This window comes from Grammomys surdaster, unplaced genomic scaffold (genome assembly GCF_004785775.1).
Source record: "Grammomys surdaster isolate TR1022 unplaced genomic scaffold, NIH_TR_1.0 126039, whole genome shotgun sequence".
In the NCBI taxonomy this organism is placed as follows: domain Eukaryota; kingdom Metazoa; phylum Chordata; class Mammalia; order Rodentia; family Muridae; genus Grammomys; species Grammomys surdaster.
This window is the reverse complement of record NW_021620852.1, coordinates 2,408,138-2,428,473: the sequence shown is the minus strand read 5'-3', so window position 1 is coordinate 2,428,473 and position 20,336 is coordinate 2,408,138. Positions and strand designations below refer to the sequence as shown.

The 20,336-nt window shown below is 40.0% G+C and overlaps 1 protein-coding gene, 1 long non-coding RNA gene and 1 pseudogene across 3 annotated transcripts; 2 read left to right on the top strand and 1 right to left on the bottom strand.

The window, feature by feature from the left end:
* LOC114610370 lies at positions 1-522 on the top strand (annotated as a pseudogene).
* Positions 523-7,885: 7,363 nt separating this feature from the next.
* On the top strand, positions 7,886-20,199 carry Ppid (peptidylprolyl isomerase D). 2 transcript variants are annotated; one of them, XM_028754944.1, is made up of 10 exons: positions 7,886-8,064; positions 9,892-10,032; positions 12,216-12,322; positions 14,746-14,934; positions 15,911-16,033; positions 16,187-16,293; positions 17,326-17,467; positions 19,124-19,210; positions 19,295-19,337; positions 19,942-20,199. In XM_028754944.1, the coding sequence occupies exons 1-10, from the start codon at positions 7,980-7,982 to the stop codon at positions 20,028-20,030; spliced, it is 1,113 nt and encodes a 370-aa protein (XP_028610777.1). In that variant the 5' UTR covers positions 7,886-7,979; the 3' UTR covers positions 20,031-20,199. The 2 variants fall into 2 exon arrangements, with proteins under 2 accessions (XP_028610777.1, XP_028610779.1); XM_028754946.1 differs by lacking the exons at positions 7,886-8,064; positions 9,892-10,032; positions 12,216-12,322 and adding an exon at positions 12,446-13,222.
* Positions 14,467-16,246, bottom strand: LOC114610397. The gene is made up of 2 exons (XR_003709681.1): positions 15,890-16,246; positions 14,467-14,926 (listed from the first exon to the last, which is right to left on the bottom strand). It is a non-coding gene; the product is annotated as an uncharacterized LOC114610397 (long non-coding RNA).
* Positions 20,200-20,336: the final 137 nt, after the last annotated feature.

The window sequence follows — 20,336 nt, the reverse complement described above, 5'->3', positions numbered from 1 at the left end:
ATGGAAGAGATCTGCTTGTTCTCCTTACCTGTTAAGGACTCTAACATTATTGACTTTTTCCTGGGCACATCTCTAAAGGATGAGGTTCTAAAGATCATGCCAGTACAGATGCAGACTCAGACTGCCCAGTGGACCAGGTTTAAGGGTTTTGTCACTATTGGGGACTACAATGGTCATGTTGGTCTTGGTGTTAACTCCTCCAAGGAGGTATCTGCTGCCATTCGAGGGGACATCATCTCAGCTAAGTTTTCCATCATCTCTGTGCAGAAAGGCTGCTGGGAGAATAAGGCCTATTACTGTCCCATACAAGGTGACAGGCTGCTGTGGCTCTGTGCTGGTGCATCTTGTCTCTGCACTCAGAGGCAGTGGTGTTCATCTCTGCCCCTATGCCCAAGAAGCTGCTGCTGCTGGCCAGTATTGATGACTTGCTACTCATTAGCCAGGGGCTATACGGACATCCTGGACAACATTGCCAAGGCCACCTTTGACACCATCTCCAAGACATACAACTACCCAACCTGATCTCTGGAAAGCGACTCTATCCTCTGAACGTATAACTTAGAAAAACCAATGTTCAGCGTGTGTCTGTAGTCCCACCTCTGAGAGCGTGGAGATGGGCAAATCTCTGGGACTTGTTGACCTGGTTCAGTGAGGCACCCTGTCTCAGAAAACTAGAGGGGGAAGACTATTAAGAAAGATATTGTTGTAGAAACTTTTAATCCTGATCCAAGGTTTCTACCTAACCTTTGACCATTTAGTTTCCAGATAAAACACACACACACACACAACCTTTATATTTACAATAAGTCTTAAACAGCACAAGAGCTGGGCAGATATTTACCCTGTATGCTATTAGAATCTATTTGCCTATAGAAAACCCTGAATTATTAAATATAAAAAGGATATAAGTATATTTATTTATTTATATAAGTATATTTTCATTTATTTAGCTGTACATATATGTGTGGCAAAAGCAAGTAAGTGTACATGTGGGTGTGGGTACACTCGACTATGTAGTGTTTGTCAAAAGACCCACTAAGACATTAATCTCCAAAAAAGAGAGAAGTAAATGCTTCTAAGAAGAACCACAAGGGAGAGAAGGTGAGGTGGAGGGAGAAGCTACCATTGATTAGGTGAATTCATGAAAATGTGTCCCTTAGGGCTGGCCAATTGGAGTGAAGAGCAGCCCAGATGAAATATAATAACAAATAATGAGGGTTATCTATAGGAAAGTAGATTCTAATAGCCTAGAGCGTAGATATCTACTAAGCTCTTGTGCTGTTTAAGTCTTACTGTAAATATAAATATTTACAACATAGATATAAATGCAAATATTGTGTGTGGCCTTTTCCCAGAAACCAAATGGTCAAAGGAGGGGTAGAAACCTGGATTGGGATTAAAAGTTTCTACAACAGATATCTCCACATCAATCTTTTGACAAGCACTACATAGTCGAGTCTACCCACACCCACACGTACACTTACTTGCTTTTGCCACACATATATGTACAGCTAAATAAATGAAAATCCATTTGAAACTATACAGAACACTCATGCCATAAAGTAATCATGTAATAAATATCAGTTGTTGTTTAAAAATTTAATCTCATTATACTGTTTACTTTCCATTGAAATAAAGACATCCTGAAATAAGTTTTAAATTATCCCTGAAATTTATTTATTTATTTATTTATTTATTTATTTATTTCTCTTTCCTTCCTTCCTTTCTTCTCTCTTATTTTATTTATTTATTTATTTAGAGACAGTGTTTCTCTGTATAATAGCCTGGGCTGTCCTGGAACTCTCTCTGTAGATCAGGCTGGCCTTAAACTACATCCAGCTACCTTTGCCTCCAAGTGCTGGGATTAAAAGTGTGCCAGAAATAACTTTTCTTAAAAATGTTTTTGTGACATTTGTTATTAGTCATTAATGTATGGTGTACGTTTTTACAAAATGTATTTTAGTCCTCAAACAACTGTGCATTATAACCTTATTATTCCACTTCATTTACTAGACTGCTAAGGTTTAAACAGAGGTCCAATGTGATTCTAACGTTGGTGTACTGTGTATTAGAAAGACAGAATTTTCCCTTGGTGTGCATGATGATAGAGATGGAATCCAGGATTTCATACACGCTAGACAAAGTGCTCTACAACTGGACTACTCAGCCAGGCCAAATCTAACACTCTTTAAAGACTAAGTGTTTGCAAAAAACCCTACCACAATAGTGTGGTGGTGCATATCTGGAATCCCAGCACTCAATAGGCAGAGCCAGGAAGATAAAGGGTTGAAAGCCAGCCAAATGTGTGTGCGTGTTTGTGTGCATGTGTGTGTGTGTGTCCTTCTGACACTAATGCTAAGTCTGTCTTATCTTTATCTATTTGTCTTTGATTAGAAAGTGAAAAATAACAAAGTTTCCTCCCACTCATTTTTCGGAGAGCTGATGTCAATCTTTATTTCCAGAAGCTTCTTTAACTGTGACCAAAAACTGAAGTCAAGAGAAACAAGGATATGGGGCTGCAGAGGTGTCTAAGTACTTGAGGGCACATACTGCTCTTGTAGAGGACCCTTGTTCATTTCCTAGAACCCACATTAGCTGCTCCCAACTGCCTTAACTGCAGATCTAGGAGAATCTGAAACTTCTGGCTTCCACAGACATCTGCACTCCTGTGCCCATACCTACACATGCACACACACACACACACACACACACACACACACAAATGCACAATTAAAATAACATTAAAAAAAAGAAACAGGAAACAAAGCTATTCAAGTCACTAGTCCTGGTGTCTCTGACAGGCTATCCCAAGCTGAAGAGCTTAAGCAGACAGGCAGTCTATTAGGTCTTATTGATCGACAAGACTTGTGGGGACACGGTAAAGACTTAGTGTTCTCACCCAGGAGCAACAGTAAACCATTAAAAGATGTGTTCATTTACTTATTCAGTTATATGGTTGAATGGGGATTACATTAAGAGTCTTTTATATGCTAGGCAAGTATTCTGTCAAATTAACAGAATTTCATGGGCTAAAATAAAAACTCTTTATGTGCTACCAAACCTACTGTTTACATTTTAGAGGCCTGGGGAAAGTTGGCAGAGTATGTGCCTTTCATGTACAAGGATCTAGGTTCAATTCCCAGTACCAGAAAACAGAAAGAAAGAAAACGGAAGACAAGATTACTTCAGGCTAATTCAATTATTCCCTTGGAAATCCTGAAGTGAACAAGTTTGTCACTGGATCGGTTTTATCAACTAAGGGTAAACACACATTTTACAATGGAAAACAGTGAAAATTAATTTTAACTATCGCTTCCGAGAAAAGAAAATAATCCATTGCTCCTCAGAAAAATTTGCTAACACATATACATAAGCCTCCAAATGAGTAAAGACAGCCCCTTTCTGCCTTAGATTCAGCTCTGGGGAGAAGAATCTTACACTTGAGGAGTTTACAGGCACAAACTCCAGAATGCTGCTTTTAGCTGGGCAGTTGATGGCGACAAAGCCTCTGCTGCCCCCTGGTGGCATCTGCTGCCTGGCTCTCTGCAGGACTCTGGGGAAGTTCTGCCAGTGTGTAACCACCGGCACAGGATGCTGATCTTCAGGACACAACTATGTGTGCCTTTACCCATCTAACAATTAATCCCCTTTGTCGGCCCAGTTATAGCAATCAGAGCCTGACAATACACATAGGACACTTTGGGGTCTTTTCTAATTTGTTACCTTTGAGAATGTGGTTGAGTACTATTTTAAATTTGCCTCAGGTCCTGGTAGGAACTTTAGTGATCCACAGCCTATGTCCATGTATATGCATCGAAATATACTTGTCTGTAACTCACTTTAGATTTCAATTCGGAGTTGTTTTCCTTTTCTTATTTCCTGTCCTCTTCCTTCCTGCCTGCCCTCCCTTCTTCTTCCCTCCCTCCCTGCCTCCTCTCCCTTCTGTCCGCCCCCATCTCCTACCCAGCCACTTTTCTTAGTTATTTGAGACTTCATACCCCAGTCTGGCTTAGCATTCACAATCTTATTCCTACAGCCTCCCAGGAGTTGGGATTACACTCCTAATTTCAAATTGTCTCTTCCAAAGGACTGGTAATTTGATCATTGTCAACTTACGGGATCCCTCTTTTTCCTGAGGTTAGATCTAAGTGTCAGAAGGTCCAACACAGTGGCAAGTGGGTTTGGGGCCTCTCTCTGCTTGCCATCCAGGCACAAACACATCCAGCTCGGCAACTGAACTCAGGCATCCGTATTCATGGTCTTCTACTGAGTTCAGAGTTCCCTCTGGCAAACTCCCTGAGTTAGGGGGTTGCTTTCCCTTTCCTTTCCCCTTGATGATAGGGTCTGGAGTTTATAATTTTCTTTCCTTAGCCTCCTAAGTGCTGGGCTTACAGGTATGTGCTCCAACATTCCATCTGTTTTATCTTTGTCCTAAACAGTTGAATACATAGGAATGTTGGGAACCTGTCTACTTCTCAACTTCTTGCTTCCTTCATGAGCCGAAGCTTGCTTTCTGTGGCCTGCGGCCCACCTTGGTGCCTGATCTCTCTCCTCTTAAATCTTTTTAGCTTATCTGTGAATGCTTGTACATTCCCAGAGATATGATGACTGATATGCCAATCAATCATCCATAAATCAGTCAATCAATCTCCCCCACTCTCCTGAAGTGGCAAGCTGCCATGTCCTTGCTTTCCCTCTTACTCTCTTCTGTCATCCTGAACCCCTCCTTTTCTAGATCAGATTTCTTGTTGATTTAGTTGCTCTTACCCTATAGCTCTAGATGGCCTGGAGCTTATTACTTAGAGCAAACTGGGCTCACACTCAGAGATCCACCAGCTTTTGCCTTCTGAGTGCTGGGATTATGGGTATGGACTATCAAGCCGATTTATTTTCTTTTGAGAGAATAAAAATATGATCTTATAAAAGATGAGTTTGGAGGGGGCAGTGGTGGCAGGCATAGGTGGATCTCTTGAGTCTGAGGCCAGTATGATCTATAAAGCAAGTTCCAGGGAAGCCAAAGCTACATGGAGAAAGTTTGTATTGACAACAAAACAAAACAAAACTGAAGGTTTTTTTTTCCCCCAACTTTTAATATGCCAAAAGTTTTCCATTCCTCAGAAATCAAGTCATGTGCAACACTGATGTCTGGAAGGCAGCTCTTTCTCTTGAAGCAATGAACACAGAGTGCTTAGCTGCTTGTTTGGGGTGGAGTGATATGCAATGAGAACTAAACAGAGACTGGAGTGGGATGTGTTAAATCACCGTCCTGTGCTTACAAAAAGCAGAAAGAGCGAAATAATAATGGTAATGCTCTCAGACAAGGCCCTCTCTGTCTAGGTGAAACCAGGTCCTCAGCCTTAGGAGACAGCTCTTCTGCTCTGTTCCTTGCAGAGATGACAGAACCCAGGTGACCTGTCCTGAGGGAGCAGACAGGTTTGAGTGGAGCAAGCGGTTTTTGAGAGGCTGGTCTTCTCACTAGAGATCTGGTTTTCAGTGATTTCACAGGCTTGACTCTTAGGGCTGAAGAGTTGACCTCTGAAGTCAAGAGAGCTTGCAGCTCTTCCAGAGGACTGGAGTTTGGCTCCTAGTACCTACATAAGCAGGATCACAACCACCTATGACAGCAGTTCCAGGGGAGCCAACATCCCCTTCTGGTCTCTGTGGGCATCTAAATTCACATACACAAACTCAGACAAAACACACAATTTTTAAAAAGTTTGATTCTTTCATTTGGTTTGGTTCTAGTCACATGAGTTTCATAAAAAGCCACTGATTTACTATGGAAAAAAACTAGATAGCAGGAGAGTGACATTTGGATTACTTTTTTTTTTTTTTTTTTTTTTTTTTTTTTTTGGTTTTTCGAGACAGGGTTTCTCTGTATAGCCCTGGCTGTCCTGGAACTCACTCTGTAGACCAGGCTGGCCTCGAACTCAGAAATCCGCCTGCCTCTGCCTCCCAAGTGCTGGGATTAAAGGCGTGCGCCACCACCGCCCGGCTTGGATTACTTTTTACATCCAGAAACTTGTACAACGAAAGAATCATCCTGTCCAGCTTTCTTCTTAACAAGAATGAAGCAGTGTTCTCCACACACCTCTGCCCCTTTCTTTTCTTTTTCTCTCTCCTCATTCTTCTTGTTTTTCCTTTTAAGACAGTCTTTCTATGCATTCTAGGCTGCCCTCATACTGATCTCAAGCTAGTAGATGAGAATGACAGTTGTGTCTGTATGTGTTTGGGTGTTGTCTGCACATGCTTGTCTGAATGTGAGTAAGAATGTAGAGACCAGAGTTTGATGTGGGGTATAGTAGGTCTCCATCTTAGATTTTGAGACGTGGTCTCTCATTTAACCTGGAGCACATCGACTGGCCAGTGAGCTCTAGAAATCATCTTCCTTAGCACTGAACCACAGGAGTGCCCACCCCACCCAGCTTCTGAGTGAGTGCCGGTGATCCTCCTGCATATTGTGTGAGACATCTTCCCAGACCCCATAGCGCACATTTTAATTAGTTTATCATTCTAACGTGTAAAACAAAATATAAATGACCAGTTTGTTGCCCAGACATGAGACCAAGCTAGAGATAGATTTTTAACTGTCCTGGTTGTCTGTACAAATTACTTTCCTGTTGCTGTGATTAAATAACACGAACAAGGCAACTCACAGAAGAAAGAGCTTGTTTGGGTGGATAGCTCCTGATTCTCTTCCCTCTAGTGCTGAGATTATAGGTGCTGGGTACCAATCTGAGCTTGTTTCTGTTTTTAAAGATAAGGTCTCATTCTGTAGTACGGACTAACCTGGAACTGTCAATCTTCCTTTTTCTACGTCATAAGTGCTGAGTATACATGAAGATGCCACCTGGCCAATCTTAATGTTTTTACCTCTTTTTTTTTCTTTTCTTTTTTTCCTTTTTGGAGTGAGCGCCTCTTTATGAAGCCCAGGCTAACTTGAACTCTGGATCCTCCTGGCTTAAGATCCAACTAATGGCATAACAGGCCTATGCCAAAGCTACTCGTTCTAAATGTACTTTTTTATTTTTTGAAACAAGGTCTTACTTGCATAGCTCAGGCTGGCCTGGATCCTCCTGCCTTTACCTCCTCAGTACTGAATAACCATATTCACCTTTAAGACGTACATTTTACACCAAGCCCTTTTGGGGGAAAAAAAAAAGGCAGACTATAATAGTGTATCTAGTTTTAACAGAAGTAAAAAAAAAAAAAAAAAAAAAGTCCTCTTCTGATTTTCCGATTTCTCAACATCAGCGCATTCGGTGTAGACTGGGTCACTTAAAAACGTGATGTCCAGATGACAATAACATGGTAATAGTAACAGCACAGCTGTGATTTACTAGGAGTCACAAGTTTATGTCAGACATCCTGATAGTAATTTATTATGTCTTTAATCTCCAAAATGCCTTCCCAAGGTAGGTGGGCATTAAGAAAAAAGAAGAAACCAATAATTTATGTATGCGCGCTCCTGTGTGCATGCTACGACATACTTATGGAAATCAGATGGCAACTGGGTGATAACACTCTTTCCTTCCATCCTGTGGATTCCGGGGATCAGACTCAGGTCGTCAAGAACGATTACGTGCCGCTGAGCCATCTTGTCTGCTCAGAGTAGGCATTTTTAATCCCCATTTTATAGACGAGTAAACTAAGTTTCGGAGCAGTTACTGGCAGCTCGTGGCAGAGCTGAAGCTAGGATGGTTTCTAAATTCTCCACCCAGCGCTGGAGCAAAAACCGCGAAACAGCGCACAGACTTAAAAGAAATCGACCGTCACTACAACCACGAAAGAGAAGCGGACCATTAGGGGCCAGGCGCAGAAACCGGAAGGTGTCACCGGAAATCGGAGCTCAGCTTCCGGCTGTGCGCAGGAAGTGACTCTTCAGCGTGTCGCCAGCTTATAACGTAGACGTGCAGTAGAGGTTGAGCCCCACTCGCGCACGAGGTAGTCAGCTCCTGCTTTCAGCGCCTGCAGTGAAGATGTCCCACCCATCCCCAGCAGCCAAGCCCTCCAATTCCAAGAACCCGCGAGTCTTCTTTGACGTGGACATCGGCGGGGAGCGAGGTGAGCGGCGCGGACGGCTCAGCCGTTCCCGCGCTTGGGGCCTCCCTGCTGCGGTTCTTCTTGGCCGCTGGCTGTTCGGCGGCTCGGGGCCTGGGATCCGGGGGGAGATAGCAGCCTAGACCCCCACCTGGAGCAAGACCTGGAGTCCAGGAGTCCAGATTGAGCCCTCTCCCTTGTAGGCGATAGCCGTAGTTCCAGTGGAAGTTTCTGGAAATTTCTACTTCAGGAATCGTAGCGTCCCTTAGGTTTATCTCTTATCTGCTCACACTTCCCCGCAACCTTTGCCTCACCAATTACTTTTGTAATACATTTTATAATAGAATGATTTGACGAGTGTGGTGGATAGTTCGGTACGCTTTCTGGATATGTGCCTGTGGGGCTCTAGTTGATGCCATGTGCCTCTTGGTATCCGAAATATATCGGGAGCTACCAAGTCATTTACATAATTAAAGTCACGTGTTTAGTGCTTTTTCCTCATTACTGATTATAGTAGCAGTTTAGGTAGGGGATCGTTTTTGCTGTTTTGGCATCATGGAATTGATCGCCATGTCTGTTTGATTATCTAGGATTCAGAGCTAAGAAGCCCTAAGCCAGTGGCTTAACCAGTGGGTAGAGACTCCTTGGAGGGGGGTTGTTAAACGACCCTTTCACAGGGTTCATAGTGTAAATATCAGATATTTACATTATGAATCATAACAGTAGCAAAATTCCACCTATATGAGAGGGTGGAAGCGTTAAGAAGGTTGAGAAACACTGTCAATAAGCCCTCTTGTTGCTTTGTAACTGAATTGGGCTTGTTCTGAAACATATCAGAGTTGTAGGCCAGACCTGGGATGGGTACACACACCTACACATGGGCATTCCCTTTGTTTGTGACAGATTTTATTGTTAATGTCTTTTGGATTGTTGAAAAGGGAACTGTTTCAGAGGTTACAAAAGGCAGTTTCCATAGAGCACAGCGTGGCAAATGACCTTTCCTGGACTGTCTTCTGTTAGTTACTTAGCGATTAGAAATTCTGAGTACAGGGCCCCTGAGATAACTCAGCAGGTAAAGGTGCCGGCCACCAATCCTGAATGCCAAGGTTGTCCCATGATCTCCACACAGCAAACCTCAGCCTCACATATAGAATAAATTTTTTGTAAAGTCTGAATATTGTTTAAATGATGCAGGATTTTAAACCATTTGTACATTAAACCATGATGTCCTTCTTATGTAGCAAATCACCTGGATGCTGTAATTAGTTATAATCTTAAGTGTGATGTTTCAAATTTATATCTATGATGCTTTCCTTAGGCTCAATAGGACTATTAGAAAAATGACAGTGAGATGTAACAGTTTTGTGGTTGGGCCTATTTTCAAGGGAGATGAAGTTTGTATGCATATCTGAGGCACTGCAGTATTATTCACAGTAGCCAACACACAGCACTAATCTAGTGTCTATCAAAGCATGAAAACATACGTTGTGCTGTATACACAGTAGACTATAACACTGCCTTTAAAAGAAGGAAATCTTTGTAGTTGAACAGAGGATATTGTGCTGAGTGAAATAAGCCTACTATAGGATCTCACTTTGTGGACTCTTAAAAAGTTAAGTAGCATGAAAGGTACCATTGCCTGGGAGATGGACAATTTCATTTAAAGAGAGGTGAGCTCAGAAGATCTGTTACACAGCATTATGACTTCAGTTAGTAACATATATGGTTAAAAGAGAACTAAATGACTTGGGTGAGGTATTAACCACTGGTTATGTGTATTAGTTAGCTCCTTTTTGTTTATCCGTTTAGTTTCTTTGCACACTGACTAGATATCCTTTTCTTTTCCTTCAGCTGGACGAATTGTTTTAGAATTGTTTGCAGATATTGTTCCCAAAACTGCAGAAAATTTTCGTGCATTGTGTACAGGAGAAAAAGGAACTGGTGCCACAACTGGGAAACCTCTCCATTTTAAAGGATGCCCTTTCCACCGAAGTATGTATATAAACTTCTGTCCAGATATCTTGATACTTGCTCTTAGGAACGGAGTAAGAATGTTGATTTCTTGAAGGATACTTAGACAAAGTGGTAGCTCAGTGTCCTAAAAGCTTGGCCATGAGCAGTAGGATTGATTGTGGGAGTATACTAAAGTTTATCTGCTGAGGAATGGACAGCTCTGGTATCACCAGTCTTCTAACTCTCCTCTTCAAACCATTTCATTGGGAAAGAAAAAGCATGGCAGATAAATAAGCTGACCTTAGGTCATTTGACAGCCTGGGCAGAATTGTTTGAGAAGTGTTGACATTCCATGTCTGGGACACCTTGGTAACGTGTGCCCTAGTGGTCTCTAGGTTCAGTAGAGTTCAGGAGCCACATGCACTCATTTTGTTTTCTCAGCTAATGAAAGTCTAAGTAAACACAGTAAATATTTATGAATAAACAAGTAAATGACAGTGTCAGTAATTTTCCTGTATTGAAAGGGATTGAATTTAGGGCAGTTACTATACCCCTGATTTACATACTTAGTCTAGCAGTTTGATTTTCTTTAAAATACTATTTATTAAGAAAAATGAGCCGGGAGATGGTTGCACATGCCTTTAATCCTGGCACTCAGAAGGCAGAGGCAGGTGGATCTCTGAGTTCCAGGACAGCCAGGACTGTTACACAGAGAAACCTTGTTTTGAAAAAAACAAAAGGAAAAGAGAGATATGAGCACTGATTTTTTTTTTTTTTAATGTTTTAAACTTGACTGACTTTCATATTTAATGATTATAAAAATATGCTAACAAGAATATATCCAGAAAACAGTTAACATGAGAAGGGAGAAATGGTTGAACAGTTAAGAACATTTACTGCTCTTTGAAGAGGACCCAAGTTGGGTGTCCAGTATCCATGTTTGTTGGTTCACAACCACTTTTAACTGTGGCTTCAGGGAATCTGAACACCGGCCCCTGCAGGCACTGCACAACAAGGCTTTCACATACACAGACTACATATACACATAAAGAATGCTAAAACGAAAATAGTAAACTCAGTAGATTTAGCACTGCTTATAAAAGTTGGCTTAGCTATTCTTACAAAAAGCAATTGGCTAGAGTTGGGAACTAGGCACTTGAACCATTCCTTAAAGCTAAGGTTTAATGATTGGGTCTACACTGTTTTTGCAAATGTAATTGATATGAAACATCTCCTTTTTAGTCTTGAGTTTTGGAACATGTTAGGCAGAGAATACTGTTAGGATTTATATAAATTTATATATAATATTTTTTGGTGATTGGAGTCTTCCTTGGGCTTTTTTTTTTTTTTTTTTTTTTTTTTTTTTTTTTTTTTATTTTGGGAGACAGGGTTTCTTTTTTTAGCCCTGGCTGTCTTGGAACTCACTCTGTAGACCAGGCTGGCCTCGAACTCAGAAATCCGCCTGCCTCTGCCTCCCAAGTGCTGGGATTAAAGGCGTACACCACCACTGCCCAGCTTTTCCTTGGGCTTCTTGGGCAGAGTTACCACAGGCTTTTCTGCATTTTTTTGAGAAATGTAATGAGAAATATAAATTCTGTAACTTCTTGAGAGGAAGAGAGCCCATGCACATGTCTACCTCCCAACTCTGTGTTTGTCTCTTGGCTAGCTATGTGTTTATTATTGCAGTTTAGTCCAATGCTGGGTCTCATGATGGCGTGGGCAGTCTAGTCCTCATGAGTGCTCAACACTATTAGGGATATTTAGTGTTTATTTAGCAGGCTTTACTGAGTAATTAACTACATTTTTTTTTCAAGGAATAAGATGATATTTAATTCTTTTTTTGGGGAAGACAAGATTATTAAATGTAATAAAATGGAAGTAGAGGTAGCGTAATGATGGGACCTAAGTCTGCCTTCTGTGTTTCGGTAACACTGATACAGAGATACAGGGAGGTACCTGTGACTTAGTTCAGAGAAGTAATTTCTTGAGAGTTGGTGGTGGGGAGTTACTAATAAGAAATATGTTGGAGTTAAGTTGTGAGAACAAGTAGAGTTGGTGGTTTGAGGCAGGGGAGGAGGGCCAGGGCACCACAGGGATAGAGGGCCAGGGGTACTACTAAATAAAGTTGAACCTAGGAAGTTGTCTTTATTACTCATTCATTAGTTAGCACTGCTGAGATCACCTGCTTTAGTTACTAATAGTCATATTCCTTTTTTTTGCAGTTATTAAGAAATTTATGATTCAGGGTGGAGACTTCTCAAATCAGAATGGGACAGGTGGAGAAAGTATTTATGGTGAAAAATTTGAAGATGAAAATTTTCATTATAAGGTAAAGAAAAATTCTTGGTTTTGTTAACTTACTTGCTAACTTGCTTAGACTATATATTTGAAATATGCTTGGATTATGACACTAAAAAATAACTTTGGATGTGGGCACACTGCTTCCCCCCCCCCCCCCCCCCAACTAGGGCCTCTTATGTCAGACAAGTGCTTCATCCATCATTCAGCTGCCCTTTCCCATCTTCTGTTTTGAGACTGGGTCTTGCTCAGGTTAGCCTTAAACCATTCTAGCTTAGCCACGCCTTGAACTCCCAATCCCTTTTACTTACTCTCCGTAGGCACTGAGATTACAAACCTGTGTCCGCAGGCCTGGTATGGATTGTACTTTTCTCATAGAGAGCGTATTTATAAATAAGTGTTTCTAAGGGTGTGTAGTACTGGGGATGAGCTCAGGGCCTTGTGCATGCTAGGCAGTTCTCTACCACTTGAGTTACATGCTAGGTCAGTATGCATCTTTGATATGGAAAGGATTTATCCAGTAGCAGTTTGCTTTTTTGAGACAAGGTTTTACTGTGTAATTCAGTAAATTCTTGAATTTACCATCCTCCTGCATTTTGCCTCCTGAGTGCTGGAATCACAGATAAACAGCAGTTTATCCAGTTTACGCCTGGTCAGTGTTATTTTGGCAAAAATAGTGTACTTATTTCACTACAATCAGTTTTTATATGCTTCAGTTAAGCCAATGAGTTTTTAAGCTTCCATATGGCAAAATTGATCCCAGGAAAAATGTTCTCATTATTGTAAGGATGGTAACTTGTGCATCTTTATCCTTGAATTTGAAGAACAACAAAACCATCGCTAATATCCAGGATGTCAGGGGATTTTCCACCTAGCGGATATGGTTAATGTTCGGGGTGTATTGCACCATTCCCGTTTTAAGAACAGACATGTAAGTACAAAAGTAAAGTGATGTCTTTGGCAATGAGGAATATAAGCAAGGTAATTAGGGTGACTTGGAAAGAGAATTTCTATTGCTCAGTTCTGTCACTATACTGGAGAGCTTATTAAAAAAAAAAAAAAGAGACCATTTATAATCTTATCTCAGAGTCAAGATTAAAATACAAGAGGCTGTGGAGAATAATAATATATAGTTTAACACATGTAAATGCTAAGTATGACTATGATACAAGTTGAGTATCCCTTATATGAAATGCCCCATGCTAGAAATATTCCAGTGTTATTTGTATTTTGAAGTATTTGTGTAGATTTTACAGGTTGAGCTTTCCTTATTTGAAATTTGAAAGTTGTGGCTCAGAAGTCTCAGATTTTGAAACATGTCTGAGTTTGGTTTTTAGATTATGGATGTTCAACTTTTAGATTGGCACTAGCTGTGCAGACCAAGCTGGCCTTGAACTCACAGAGATCACCAGTCTCTGCCTCCTGAGTGCTGGGATTTAAAAGCACATGGGACCACACCCACCCCATGTGATAGGAGAAAGATTTATATAGTTCAAGTTAGTAGGTAGGAGAGACAATGAGGAGGTTTGAATGAACACTTAAGCTAGGCAAACTAGGCCTTCGGGTGTCTGAATTTTTGCTAGGCTGGACTAGAAATACAGATTTCAAAATGAAGTGATGGCAGCAATGGGGAAAGACAGTGGAAGGGCAAGGAAAGAAAGCCTACTGTCTAGGGACTAGTTAAAGGGAAGCTCCGGGAAAGCTGTCAGGGATGGCAGGTTCCACCACTGCACTGGTTAAAGAAAGGAGGCAAAAGGAGAAGACGACTGGCTATGGCATTGTGCACATTCAGTGACCTTGAAAGCAGAATTTCATTTAGATTGGATAGAGGTATCTTAGGTGGGAAAAGTAACGAGAGTTATGAGGCAGGCACTAGAGGGATGCCTTCAGAAAGCCTAAGCTATGCAGAGCAGAAAAGCAGAGAAACCTTGCACTTGAACAGACTGAGTGCAAGCTGTTCTTTTGTATTCATTGATTTACCTGAATGAAAGCCATAGATTGGAATTATTTTCCAAATTAGGGAAGTACTTATCTGAAATAACTTGTCTAAATTCAATATGACATTACTGTTCTCAGTTTGGTGAAAAAGAAGATCATAATGTAGGCCTATTTCTGATGGTGGGAAGACTATAGGGGTTCTCAGAAAAATAGTAACCGTCACAGAAAGAGCAAAGGTAGTTATTAGATATCCTTAGTTTTCCGTCTTCATCTTTAAAGTGTAAACATCTCTTGCAAATAGCCAGTATAGAAATGACCGCTTCTTGTGAAACTGACAATTTAAGGTGGTAGTTCTTAAAATAAAACCAGAGCAAAAGGTACTTAAACATTTATAAAAGAAATTGATGTAAAAGTAAAGTTTAGTACACCCCATCTATTTTAGGTGCAGCGTCAATAAAAGGAAATTCATACTAGGCCTCTAACTTGTTTTTCTTCGAATGATTTTTATCTCTGCAGCATGATCGAGAGGGTTTGCTGAGCATGGCAAATGCAGGCCCCAATACGAATGGTTCTCAGTTCTTTATCACAACAGTTCCAACTCCTCATTTGGATGGGAAACATGTGGTATTTGGTCAAGTAATAAAAGGACTCGGTGTGGCAAGGATGCTTGAAAATGTAGAAGTGAATGGTGAAAAACCTGCCAAAGTAAGTAAAAGTTATAGTGAAATAAATATATCAGCTTAGTTACATGTTGGAGAAATGCAGGTTACCCGGTCAGATATTTGTTGTCTTAGAAAAGTAGGAAAAGAAATCATCAGGATGCTTTCGCTATAGGAGCCTGGACTGGACTGGCAATAGGAGCCTGGACTGGCAACTTTTCTTGATTTTTTTTTTTTTAATTTTTTTTATTTTTTAAACAAGGCCAAGAAGATTAGTTTAAAGGAGATGTATTTATTTTTTTCTTTGAGATCTGGCTTTCCTTGAATTGTGTAGTAGTCCTCTTGTCTGTGCTAACCCTACTCTAGTGCTAAGAGTAATTACTATGCCCAAATAAAGCGATTTCAATGCTTATTTCAGCTTCAGTGTGATCTAACAAAGTGATCTGTGTTAAAATGGCCTAAGTCTTCTCGTAACCATGAGACTTTTGTGTTGGTAGTAATTAACTATAATACACACTAGGAAGAAGATAGTGAGCACACTGTTGTCTAACTGGAAGTTTGACATAGATCTTGTTACTTTTCTTGATCTGCTTTTATACTTTGCATACATTGCTTAATTGTTTCAGGTTATATCGTATTCTAAATGTCTACGAAGGAAGGTGACTGAGAGACCCAAAAGCAGCCAGACAGTGCACAGGAATTAGAAACCCAGCTACTTGTAGGAAGTCTGCTAACCAATATACATGTCAGACACCCGAGACAGCTTCATGCATAGTGATACAGTTCTCAACTCACTGTGTTCATATTCATAGCACAGTCCCTAACAATAAAGCACTGCGAAGAGTGACACTGTCATATTAGTGGGAGTGTACATAAAAGGAAGGTGCTGTAACTATAGTGGATGACTCCATCCCTGACAAGTCTGTGACATAAGTAGTGGTGTATGTAACTTTGAGCTATGCAGCCTTCAAAGGTAGACTCTAAGATCTGTAAATACTCACGTCAGCTTCATGTTTTTACAGCTCTGTGTCATTGCAGAATGTGGAGAACTGAAGGAAGGGGATGACTGGGGAATATTCCCCAAAGATGGCTCTGGTGATAGTCATCCAGACTTCCCCGAGGATGCGGATATAGATGTAAAAGATGTGAGTACTTTCAGATAAATACATTTAATTACTTACGTGAATTAAAATATTTAGTACTAAAAGCTTGGTTAGTCTTGGTTATCATATGATAGAACCTTAGTGTTAAGTCACATTATTTACTAACACCCAACATATTTATGTCCTTTTATACAGGTAGATAAAATTTTATTAATATCTGAAGACTTAAAAAACATTGGAAATACTTTTTTCAAGTCTCAGAACTGGGAGATGGCTATTAAAAAATATGCAAAGGTTTTAAGGTAATAAAGCATTTTTAACAAGTTACTTTTTAATAAGTTACTTTTAGAATATATCGTTCATATTTAGCAAGTTATTTGTATAATAACAGCTGTTTTGAAAAAGTAACATTTCTTGCTGGGTGTGTGGTGCACTGGGGAGGCAGAGGCAGGTAGATTTTTGGGTTGGAGGAGGTCTAGAGAGAGCTAGCTCCAGGACAGCCCCAGGGCTACACAGAGACCCTGTTTCAAAACAACAAAGAGTAGGACATGGATTGCATACTTTTGACAAGTTCCTGTTGTTTGAGGTGGTCCCAGGCCCCTGGCCTGTTCGATAGGCACTCTGAGCTGTATTCCAGCTTCATTTTGATGTGTTGTATCAATACCTTAGACCCTGCTTTAGGATGCTATTATCTGGATCATCTTATTTTTGCTTTTCTATCTGGAATAAGCAGTTTCTCTAAGTCAATTCCTTTTGGAGAAAGGAAACTAGAAACTAAAGTTGTAGGAACCAGATCCTCAGCTCAGCTTCTAGGATCCTTTCAAGAGAGTTAGGTCAGTGTTTCATGGCTGGCAAAACAGGTCAGTGAGTAAAAACACTTACTAATCAAACCTGTGATCTAGACTTCCTAGAATCCATAGTAAAATAAGTAACTGACTCCCCAAAGCTGTCTTCTGACGTGCGCGCGCACACGCACGCGCGCACACACACACACACAAATCAACATTACATAGTTCTTTGCCTCTTCCCATTGAATTGTCCTAATATAGAAGTACTGGATCTAAGCATAATTATATTGGAAAGCATATAATACAAACCTGATTTGTACATAATTGGTATGGGAGATAATATTAGGTGTTAACTTTGGGGAAAGGTTGATGTAAAAATATCCTCTGGAGAAATAGGGGTAGGAATGTGCTTGGTGGAGGGTAAGCCTAGCAGGCTCTGGGTTTAATTTCTTGCATCTGAAGAAAAAGCAACATCAAAATATTGTGATCATTATATGCTGAAGAGGCAGTGTGGAGTTATATGTTGCTTTTATTAATGTTTTTTAGGTACGTGGATAGTTCAAAGGCTGCTATTGAGAAAGCAGATATACCCAGACTGCAACCTATAGCCTTAAGTTGTGTACTGAATATTGGTGCTTGTAAATTGAAGATGTCAAATTGGCAGGGGGCAATTGACAGTTGCTTGGAGGTAAGTCTGTGATTTCTTTTCTTTTTTCTTTCTTCTTTTTTTTTTTTGGCTTATTAAGTTAGAAAAAGACAATAGTAGTCTTTAATGTATTTTAATTGCCTAGCACCTAATGAGACTTGACAAAATGTGACTTAAGTCATCCTGTCTCTAGTTTGGATTGCCAGTTCTTTCTGTAAATTCATTAATTTTGCTTTTGTTTTTATTTCTCAAAGCATGTTTCTCTGCTTATTGATTTGTGTTTTTGAGCTAGGCATATGAACACAAGGCCTGGGATGATTAAGAATATAGGTATGAGTGTGACCCACACCTGTAATCCTGGCAGTGTGAAGGGAGAGGTGGGAAAATCAGAAAGTCATAGCCATCCTTTGCTACAAGAGAGACCCTGCCTCAAAAGAAAGACTAAATTACAGCATGTGTGTAGACATGCTTTCTTTTTTGCCAGTCTGCAGGGTTTTCTGCTTTGCTTTATGACTGAGATTGATCATAAAAAAAGTTTTGGCTTTTTTGAAACACGAGGGTCTTAATCCTTTAGGCTGACTTAAAACTAGGTATTCCTGCTTGGCTTTTCAAGTGCTGGACTTGGCTTATTTTCACTTTGTACCTTGGTGCATGTACAAGGGTCAGAAGACAACATTTGTGGAGTAGGTTCTCTCTTTCCACCCTTATGAGGATTCCAGAGATTGAGCCTAGGTTCAGGCTTTATCCATTGAGCCATCCTGTTGGCCAGTTTTATTTACTTTATTTTAAAGCCTGCATCATCCAAAAAAACTATGGATAGGACATAGTGGGCAGTTAGTTTCTATTTAGGGTCCAGACTAGTTACTATTAGAATACAGAAAGTCCTAATATAGGAGGCCATCCAGGGACACTGAATGGTACTTTGAAAAAAATTCCAGATTAAATGTTTTTTGCACATTATTCTTAGAGCATGTATCAGTGCTCAGCAAGAACTAAAGTAAGACCTGGATGTGCAGCTTAGTGGTATATAGTTAAGTACACAGAAATGTATGCACCTGCATTTAGAAGGAGCATGAATACAGGAGAGTGCAAAAGAGAAGGTACACTCTGGATCCCAGGAATTTCTGTAAGGCAGGTAATACTCCCTCTTGAAAAATTCTCAGTATTGCTTCTCTTTAGAGCTGTCATGCCAACAGAATACATTGCTTTAAAAATGTTTCAGGGGATAGACCTGTTAAAAGTTGTTAATGTTTATCATATAATTCCTCCCTCCCCCCTCAATGTCCTTAGGTTCTCAGATAAGCATGTAGACTCATTTTCCTCATTACCTATAAACATAGCTGGACACATATTTACATGGCATTTATGTGACTTTTGTACCCCTGGATTTCGGTTTTCAGGAGGTGGTAGACTGTCATTGAACCAATGACAGAATACCAGAAGATGACTATATTTAAACTTTTATTTAAAAAATTTTTTTCTTAAAGTTTGGGTCCACTTGGGCTAGAAACAGTGCTGAGAACAGCACTCTGGAGAACTGATAAGAAACTATCCTTCTTTCCCACATCCACTCATAGCCCTCTTCTGGTAAACCCCTTCCTCGTGCTAGCTGGCATGGGTGCACTAGCTCCAGTGAGTTGGAGCCAGTTGATAACAGGTACTTTTAGATATAAATACTGATTTTATAATTTTTCATAGGCTCTTGAAATGGACCCTTCGAATACTAAAGCACTATACCGAAAAGCGCAAGGATGGCAAGGATTAAAAGAATACGATCAAGCATTGGTAAATTTTGTTATTATTATTTTATAATAATCATCTTAAAAGTCTTAATGTCTAACGTTTCTTAAATTCTCTTCCCCATTGAAGGCTGATCTTAAGAAGGCACAGGAGATAGCCCCAGGAGATAAAGGTAAATTACAAGGTGTTTTTTGTTTTTTTGTTTTTTTTGTTTTTTTTCAAGATTTTGTAGTAACACTTCATTTTGTATATCAGAAGTGGATATTCATGAGCCAATGTACACTTTAACCTTGACAGATATTTTTGCTCACATATTATAGAGTGCCTCTTATTGGGCCAGGCACCAATTATATAGTAAATAGACAAATACCCAAGGTCCCTGCCTTATACAGAACTTACATTCTAATTCTGCTCAAAAATTTACTAGTTTTTAGATAAGACTTTGTACTGCTTCTGTGAACCTCGTTTAGGTACAGATTCTATTACATTGGTGCTAGTCAAAAGGTCAACAGTAAGAAAGTACTCATTGTGATTTTAAAATTCGGGAATTCCTTCCTCAAGCTGAATGTGGCTGTGACCAAACATTCTCTGTATTGGAAATGTTGCAGAGTAGCTAAGATAGAAAGATAATGCAGATAAAGTGACCGTAGGTCTAAATATTACTGCTAAAAAATGCACCCATGACAAGGAAGAGTTACTGTCACTAAGTTGTTGGTCTTTTTTTCTAGTTTTTTTTAGATGTTTTGAAAATTAATTGTTTCCCTTTTTCCCCGCAGCTATCCAGGCAGAATTGCTTAAAGTCAAACAAATGATAAAGGCACAGAAAGATAAAGAGAAGGCTGTGTATGCAAAAATGTTTGCTTAATAAGGACTAAACTCTCCTTAACTATTAAACATTGATTATAAAAAGGACAATGTATATTACTGTCCACACGATCCCTGATGTGTTCCCCTTGATCTTTGTCATTGTTTACATAGCAGTGCTGACATAGGTTCCTTCTTAATAAAGTGTTGGCGAAATACAGTGAATCTCATTTTAAAATGTCTCTGTCTGCATTTTCACCAAGAGTGGTATCTGGCCAGTGTTTTAAACTCTTAACTCCCACTAAGTTTTAGGCTTCGTGGACCATCTAGCCCAGTAGTTCTCAACCTGTGCAACTACTGGAAAAGG

Coding starts and splice junctions, on each gene's coding strand:
- Ppid (XM_028754944.1), top strand. CDS start 7,980: ATGTCCCACCCATCCCCAGCAGCCAAGCCCTCCAATTCCAAGAACCCG. Junction 14,935..15,910: donor ATGGTGAAAAACCTGCCAAA/GTAAGTAAAAGT, acceptor ATGTTTTTACAG/CTCTGTGTCATTGCAGAATG. Junction 19,211..19,294: donor AAGAATACGATCAAGCATTG/GTAAATTTTGTT, acceptor TCCCCATTGAAG/GCTGATCTTAAGAAGGCACA.